Genomic DNA, 9155 nt, shown 5'->3' on the forward strand with positions numbered 1-9155 from the left:
GCAGCCTAAAACTATTTCCTAAATAGCATTTCGACAACATTAACTAAAGTCCCCCTTAATAATCCTTTTGCAAATTTATTAATAGGAAACATTGGCCAGACACAATGGCTCACGTGTATAATCTTTTTTTTTTTTTTGAGAAGGAGGCTCGCTCTTTTGCCCAGGCCGGAGTGCAGTGGCGCTATCTTGGCTCACTGCAAGCTCCGCCTCCTGGGTTCACGCCATTCTCCTGCCTCAGCCTCCCACGTAGCTGGGACTACAGGCGCCTGAAACCACGCCCGGCTAATTTTTTGTATTTTTAGTAGAGACGGGGTTTCACCGTGTTGGCCAGGATGGTCTCGATCTCCTGACCTCGTGATCCGCCCGCCTCGGCCTCCCAAAGTGCTGGGATTACAGGCATGAGCCACCGCGCCTGGCCTCACATGTATGATCCTAACACTTTGGGAGGCCAAAGCAGGAGGATCACTTGAGCTTGGGAGTTTAATACCAACCTGGGCAACAGAGTGAGACTCCATCTCTAATTTTTCAAAAAGGCTGGGAGCAGGGGACCCTTTTTCTTGATCCCATCAAGAGATTATCTAGTACCCTGATGCATAATGATTAATAATCTTCCTAATTTATCCTAGCAAGTGTAACTGCAGATAATATTTTTCATTTAAATTAAGTATTTGGTCTTTTTGGGAGTCTTACCTTGCCTCCAAGAAGTTCTACTATAGTGACTCCAAACCTTTTTGGAACTTGGGAAGCACCGTTATTGATTATAAATCACCACTCTTCTTAAATGTACTATAAAGTAAACATTTATTTATTTATTTTTTAAATTTTTTTTTTTGAGACAGAGTCTCGCTCTGTTGCCCAGGCTGGAGTGCAGTGGGCCAATCTCGGCTCACTGCAAGCTCTGCCTCCTGGGTTCACACCATTCTCCTGCCTCAGCCTCCCGAGTAGCTGGGACTACAGGCGCCCGCCACCATGCCCAGCTAATTTTTTTGTATTTTTTGTAGAGATGGGGTTTCACCATTAGCCAGGATGGTCTCGATCTCCTGACCTCGCAATCCGCCCGCCTCAGCCTCCCAAAGTGCTGGGACTACAGGCTTGAGCCACCGAGCCCAGCTGGTAAATATTTTTAAACAAAAGGGTATGTATGTTCTCCAACTTAATCACAGACTGCCCTCAATATTCTGGACCTGCTTTTAATTTTACCAAATCTTTCTTTCGTGTACACAGAATGAATCTGTACCAGCCTTTATTAATTTATACAATAATGGCATATTTAAATTCTGTTTTAATTAGAGGGTTGACAGGGACTCTAGAAGTGGTTCGCAAGTGAAGAAACTGAGGCTCAGTGAGATAAAATAACTTACTAAGTCTCCCAGGTTAGGCATGTAGCCTTTAAATCCAATTCTTCTCTTTCACCACACCATGCCTTCCAAGAAATTATTTCCATGCAATGAGCTAAATAAAAATTGTTACACTATAGTGTCACTTTTCCCTAAAACTCTTAATTCAACTCTATCCATCCTGCTAAAAAAATCACTTTTAAAACAGAAAGTGAGGGGCAAGAACTCCTAGAGGCAGGAATTCAAGGACACAGCTTTGCCACCCCAAGCTGCTGATTGCTCCACTACAGTTTCTTAACAATTAAGATGCTTAATCTGTCATGCATTCAACAAAAATGTATCGAATACCTGGTAGGTAGACTGCACAATGCTAATACTGATCTTTAAAAATAACTAATTTCCTAAAATAGTTCTGAAGATCCCTGGACAAGATCTATCACTTTTCTAATTCTTTGTATTACCAGTTCTTTTATTGTTAGTAACCACAAAAGCTCATAAAGCTGTTTTGAATTACAATTTTATACACAGACGTGGAAATATATAGACACACAAGTATACTGCTGTCTCCACACGTTCTCCTTCCCCTCAGTGGGCATGACTCATACTTCATGCCCACAGAACACAATTATTATTCTGCTCTAAAAGAAGTGACCATCAACTATGTAACAGATATATATTTTAAGTATAAATATCAATTATTTCTTAGTGTTCTGAATCTAGTATATTTTCTCAAAATCTTTCTAGAAGATAGCATGGCAGTAAGATCTTTAAGTGATTTACCTGATATCCTGGCATGAAGATTCTGTTTCATGGAAACACCCTCAGGCTGAGAAAGGGACTGGAGAATTGTCAAGGCTGACCTTCGCAGTGCACTATCAAAAATTGTAAGCACTTCATTGGGGAACATGTTGAAATATTCCCCGATTTCCATGTTGGTCTCAAACAGAGTCATGGCATTAACCACAACTGGGTAATGAGCATCTTCATCCCTTTCCTTCAAGATTAGAAGAATATCATTCTTATGGTATTCCGAAACATATGACTCAAACACTTGACCAACCAGTGTAACTTGATCGCTATTCATCTTGAATCTAGGTAACTAAAGAAAAAAAAAAGGATCGTATTATATATTTGATACTCAAGATGTACACACAATTTAACAAAAACGATTGGTTATAAATCACACTGGCTTTGGGTCATACTATAATCACAAAATAATATCTGAATTCAAATCTTAATGAAATCTGAATTATCTGTTACAGTCACAGTACATGTACTTCAAAAATGAGTGAAGTCAAATGTAAGTCAAAGAACTATGTTGGTACTGATTATCAAAATCCAAAAGAGTTCAAAGCATTTCCCATCTTTTCCCCAAATTTCCTTCATATTAACCCTGCATTAATATACAGGCATGCACCTAATAACATTTCTGGACTGCACTTATAAAAGTGGTCTCATAAGATTATAATATTGTATCCTTATTGTACCTTTTCTATGTTTCGACACATAAATACCATTGTGTTACAACAACTGTGTACAGTATTCAGTACAATAATATGATGTACAGGTTTATAGCCTAAGAGCAACAGGCTATGCCATATAGCCTAGGTGTGTAGTAGGCTGTCCCATCTAGGTTTGTGTAAATATACTCTATGCTGTTCACACCAGGACAAAATCACCTAACGACAAATTTCTCAGATTGTATCCCCATCATTAAATGACATATAATGGTATTTATTTTACATAATATATGTAAGAGGCCACATTCCATACACACACATTTGCTCTCAAGTATAAAATCTGAAACATATCTTTTGGCTTGAGTCAGTAACAGTGGAGTTCTTTGCAAGAGTCCTGGTTCTAGCTTTTGTTTATATGAACAAAGTATCATTCTTTTGTGTGCTCTCTCTCTCTTTAGTTGTACACACATTGTACACACACACTCATGTGTATTCTGCTATGTAACTGAAACACATACCATTAATCAGACTGACAGCCAGTTCTGACATGAATAATTAACAGACTGTCCTTAGAAATTCATATTTGGAAGTGAATTTGTTTCCTTCTTTCTCTTTCTTACCCTAGGAAATCTACTGGGTTCTGCAGAAATAGCTGTCAACAATGCAAAGAAAACAGATAAACATAGGAAGGGGAAAAAACACCGAGTCTTCAAATAATAAAAAAGTATTATTGAAAATAAATACAGCAGATACCACTACTTTATCTCATTCCCCCGGCACTCTATTAAAAAGTATGTATCTACAGATAAAAAGCACCTACCACCATTCTAGTTTCATGTATACAGACGGATAACAAATTGCATATGTATAAACCCAATTCAATGTCCGTTTCCTAATATCTACCATGTACAAGGCACTATGCTGGCAAATGAAAAGTATAGTAAAAGGTTCTCTATGTCCTCAGAAATCCAAGGGGCAAATAAAACGAAACAGTGCTCTATCAGTGGTCAAAAATGCAATATGAATAGGAGTCAAAGGAGAGGGAGGTTAAATTTAAATGAGGTGACGATCTCAGAAGTAGCACTGGACAGTTAGAAACAAGCTATCCAAATAAGAAACACTTATTTGGGGCCGGGCACAGTGGCTCACGCCTGTAATCCCAGCACTTTGGGAGGCCGAGACAGGTGGATCACGAGGTCAGGAGATCGAGACCATCCTTGCTAACATGGTGAAACCCCGTCTCTACTAAAAAAAATACAAAAAAAAATTAGCTGGGCGTGGTGGTGGGCGCCTGTAGTCCCAGCTACTCGGGAGGCTGAGGCAGCAGAATGGTGTGAACGCAGAAGGCGGAGCTTGCAGTGAGCCCAGACCGTGCCACTGCACTCCAGCCTGGGAACAAAGCGAGACTCCACCTCAAAAAAAAAAAAAAAAAAAAAAAAGAGAGAAACACTTATTTGAGACTGAGCACTGGAGAAGAGGTGTACTTAAATTTGACTTATTTCATTTGTCCAACATTTATTGTACTGGACTCTCCAAATACGAATATTAAAGGAGACTGCCATAAAGTTCACAGTTTATCATCCTAAGTACGTGTCATACACGCTATTTGCTATATTTTGCTTTCTCTGAGAACCTACTATTCCGCAAGGTGTGAAAGGTTTAAGAAGTATATACAACAGTTAGGTCAAGAATCCTGAAAACTACAGGAGGCCAGAGTGAGAGTAAGAATGAGTAAATGTATATCCAAGACAATGAGTGGAAATAAATTATGGCCTCCACGGTAATTTGTTTTTGGTTAAGCAATATAAATTCAGCTACATGTAATGCCGAAAAAGCACCTGGGAAGGAATATCTCCACAATGTGGACTTTGCCAAAAAAAAAAAAAATCTGTACTCCCAAGAGTGGCTACAAGAGAATCACTATGATTCTATTAAAGCATATTAAATTTAGAGCCACAAATTTAGCATTTGAAAAACAGCTCCACACAAGGCAGGAAAAGGGCAGTAGCAGAATTCAACGTTCCAATTAAGGTCAGATTAAATTTTGCCTAGTTAGGCCAGCGTTTCTATGGTTAATATGGACCATTGTTCTTCATTCCCTTTCAACATCTATGCAAAACTGACTAATCAACTGTGTTATCGGCAGTTTGCTAACTCAATAAACGTACCTACTACCCACCCAGATAGACACTGGAGGCACTTTTTTTGAGAAGGGTCATTTCACAACTTTCACGTTCTCTTTCCTTTTCTTATTGAATATTTGGGGTCAAAATAAAATCATTTGCTTTACTTTGTCCTCTTGACCACAGCGAAGGGTCGAAGAGAGGAGAGTGCCTAACTGCACTGGCATCCCCCAGCTGTCTCCGGGAATCGCGGCAGCCCCGCCCCTCCCGCCTGCACCTGCCGGGAGCCCCGCCCTCTCCGCGCGGGCTGGCGGGACGCGCGACCTCGGCCCCGCCCCCCTCCCTCCGCCCCTCTCACTGCGGGGGCGCGCCATTTCGCGCCTCCTCCGGGCCGCTCGGCTGCCCCAGGGGCGCCTGGCAAACGTGGAGTCGCTCGGTTTTGGAGGCATGCTTTCCAAACTTTCTAATTCACAGGGTCTCTGCACGCAGCCCCTGCCCCACGACACCTTGGCAGTCTCTGACACTTCTTGGGCTCTTCTCCCGGGCAGCTCCCTTGCCTGTCCGGTCCCGGAGTTGAATAGTTTTTGAAGTAATGAGACGGGAACGAGACTTGGGACGAACTGGAGAAAAACATAACCGCGAAAGGAGGAGGCGGCTATCACTTACTGGCTGTGTCAGAAGTCGCCGGGGACGCGCTGCTCCCGAGGCCGAGGGGCCCAGAGAGCTCCAGCCAGGCGGTGGGTTCGTCTCCGGCGCAAGAAGGCTGGTGGGGCGGGGTGCGCGCGTGCACGTGGCCGCTCGAGGCGCCACCGGCCGCGGGGACGCGCGGGCTGTGTCGGGCGGCCTAGCGCCTGCGGCTCTGCCGGGCCTGCGCTCTCGACCGACGCCGGGCCGCGCACCGCCTCAACTTCCCTGCCCCAGCGGCTCTTCCGGATGGAGACGAGGCAGCGGGGCGGGGCGGAGCGGGCGGGTTGGGGCGGGGCCAGGAGAGTCCCGGGCGGGGAGAGGGGCGGGACCCGAGCGGTGACCTCAGGCTAAGTGGGGAGAGCAGGGCTGTGCGGCGGCTCAGATCGGATCTTAAGGTTTGTTTTTTGTCTGTCCAAGGAATTTGCTTAACCCAAGGACACAGAGGATCTCTTCTGTGTTTTCTGACACAAGTTTTAGAATTTTAGGTTTTATATTGAGGTCTGTGATCCAATTAGAGCTAATTTTTGTCTGTGGTGCAAAGTATGGATCTTAGGTCATTTTTTTTTGCATATGAATAGTGTCATTTGTTCAGAGAGCTTTTTCTCACCGAATAGCTTTTGCACCTATTTTAAAAATCAGTTGTCCCTAAAGCATCAGTTGTGGGTCTATTCTTAGACTTTCTATTCTCTTCTGACAATTTATTATCTTTCTCTCTACAAAAATACCACATTGTCTTGATTCCTGTAGATTCATAAGAGTCTTAAAATCAGATCGTGTTTGGCCTCCAATTTTTTGCTCTTTTTCAAAAATGTTCTGGCTCATCTAGTCCCTTGGGTTTTCATATGAATATTAGAATCAGCTTGTCACTTCAAAAAGTTGGGATTGTGATTGGAGTTACATTTCGTCTATAGATCCATATGAGAATAATTTACATGTTAACAGTATTTAGTTATGACCCTTAAAGTAAGCCTCTTCATTTATCTAGGTGTTATTTCACTCAGCAAATGTTTTGATCTTTCGTCAGGTCTAGCCCTATATAGTCCATTCTCACACTGCTAATAAAGACATACCTGAGACGGGGTAATTTATAAAGCAAAGAGGTTTCATTGACTTACAGTTCAGCATGGCTAGGGAGACTTCAGGAAACTTAAAATCATGGCAGAAGCAGAAGCAAACGTCCTTCTTCACAGGGCTGCAGGAAGGAGAAGTGCGGAGCAAAGAGGGAAAAGCCCCTTGGAAAACCATCAGATCTTGTGATATCTCACTCATTATCAGAGAACAGCATAGGAATAACCACCCCCATGATTCAGTTACCTCCCACCGGGTCCCTCCCACACACCTGGGGATTATGGTAACTATAGTTCAAGATGAGGTTTGGGCAGGGACACAGCCAAACCATATCACCCTATGTCAGATTTATCCATAAATCTAAGGATGGGGGGAACATATACTTCTTGATATTATGTAAATGACATTTTAAATTTTCAATTTTCAGTTCTTTGATAGTGTCTTAGTCTGTGTCGCTAAAAAGGAATACCTGAGATTGAATAATTTATAAATAAAAGAGGTTTATTTGGCTCACACTTCTGCAGGCTGCTTCTGGTGAGGGCTTCAGGCTGCTTCCACTCAGTGAAGGGGAGGCTGCCTGTGCAGATCACATGGCCAGAAGAGAGGCAAGAGAAAGGTGAGATAGTGGTCAGGCTCTTTTTAACAATCAGCTCTGGAGGCAACTAACAGAATGAGAACTCATTATGCAACGGCAGCACTAAGTTTTCCTGAAGGATCTGCCCCTGTGACCCAGACACCCTCAACTAGGCCCCACACTTGGGATCAGATTTTAAGATGAGATTTGGAAGGGAGAAATACTCAAACTATTTCAGATAGTATGTAAAAATATGATTGGGGGTGGCGGTGTTGTTGTTGTTGTTGTTGTTACAGGTTCTTGCTCTGTTGCTCAGGCTGGAGTGCAGTGGTGTGATCACGGCCCACTGCAACCTCTGTCTCCCAGGTTCAAGCAATCCTCCTGCCTCAGCCCCCTGAGTAGCTGGGTGATATGGTTTGGCTGTGTGTCCCCACCCAAATCTCACCTTAAATTGTAATCCCCAGGAGTCTGGTGAGAGGTGATTGAATCATGGGGCAAACTTCTCCCTTGCTGTTCTCATGATAGTAAGTGAGTTCTCATGAGATCGGGTTTTTTGAAAGTGTCTGGCACTTCCCCCTCACTCATTCTCTCTCTCTGTCAGTTCCCCCTCACTCATTCTCCCTCTCTCTCCCGCTCTGCTATGGTAAGACATGCTTGCTTCCCGTTTGCCGTCTGCCATGAATATGTTTCCTGAGGCCTCCTAGTCATGCTTTCTATTAAGCCTGCAGAACTGTGAGTCAATTAAACCTCTTTTTGTCATAAATTGCCCTGTCTCAGGTAGTTTTTTATAGCAGTGTGAAAACAGACTAATACATTGGAATTATAGGTCTGCGCCACCACACCTGGCTAATATTTTGGTATTTTTTTGTAGAGATAGGGTCTCACTATGTTGCCAGGCTGGTATAATTGATTTTTTAACATTAATCTTGTATTTGCAATTTTGTAAAAACGACTTATGAGTTCTAGCAGCTTTTTTTGTGGATTTTGCTAGATTTTCTATATATTCAGGATTTGTTATCTATGAATAAAGACAGTTTTACTTCCTTCCTATTCTGGAGGCCTTTTATTTCTTTTTCTTGTCTTTTTGCACTGACCAGAAGCTTGAGTACGGTGTTGGATAAAAGTGATGAGACCAGACATCCTTTCTTTGCTTCTGATCTTAGAGGGAAAGTTATCAGTCTTTTACTCTCAAATATGGATGTTAGCTCAGGGTTTTTTGTAGATGCCCTTTATTAAGATGTAGGAAGATTTGAGAGCTTTTATCAAGAATAAATGTTGGATTTCATTAAGGCTTTTCTACGTCTGTGGAAATGATCACTTTGCTTTTTTTTTCTTTTAGTTTCATATTTTATATATAGATTGAATTGTGTCCCTCCAAAAAAGATATATTGAAGTTATAATCTCCAGTCCCTTTAAATGTCACTTGTTTGAAAATAAGGTCTTTATAGAGGTAATTGAGATAAAATTAGGAATTAGGATGGGCAGTAATCCAATATGACTTGTGTCCTTATAAAAAGGATAAATTTTAGGGCTGGGCACAGTGGCTCACACCTGTAATCCCAGCACTTTGGGAGGCTGAGGCGGGCGGATCATGAGGTCAAGAGATTGAGACCATCCTGGCCAACATGGTGGAACACCGTCTCTACTAAAAATACAAAAAAAAATTAGCTGGGTGTGGTGGCATGCGCCTGTAGTCCCAGCTACTTGGGAGACTGAGGCAGGAAAATTGCTTGAACCCAGGAGGTGGAGGTTGCAGTGAGCCAAGGTCACGCCACTGCACTCTAGCCTGGTGACAGGGCGAGACTCCGTCTCAAAAGAAAAAAGAAAAAAAAAAAGCTTATAAAAAGGAAAATTTGGGCACAGATACACACACAGCAAGAATACCACATGAAGAGACACAGAAAAG

The 9155-nt window shown here is 42.5% G+C and overlaps 1 protein-coding gene across 1 annotated transcript in view; it reads right to left on the reverse strand.

Moving 5' to 3' along the window:
- Nucleotides 1–5764, reverse strand: part of MCM9 (minichromosome maintenance 9 homologous recombination repair factor) — a 130123-nt gene extending 124359 nt beyond the window's left edge. Inside the window, exons 1-2 of the mRNA XM_030809618.1 lie at nucleotides 5587–5764; nucleotides 2118–2436 (exon numbers count right to left, since the gene is read on the reverse strand). Coding sequence (XP_030665478.1) covers nucleotides 2118–2421 — 304 coding nt within the window. The 5' untranslated portion in view covers nucleotides 2422–2436; nucleotides 5587–5764. The remainder of the gene's footprint in view (nucleotides 1–2117; nucleotides 2437–5586) is intronic.
- Nucleotides 5765–9155: the final 3391 nt, after the last annotated feature.

Source organism: Nomascus leucogenys, chromosome 3 (genome assembly GCF_006542625.1).
Source record: "Nomascus leucogenys isolate Asia chromosome 3, Asia_NLE_v1, whole genome shotgun sequence".
Classification (NCBI taxonomy): domain Eukaryota; kingdom Metazoa; phylum Chordata; class Mammalia; order Primates; family Hylobatidae; genus Nomascus; species Nomascus leucogenys.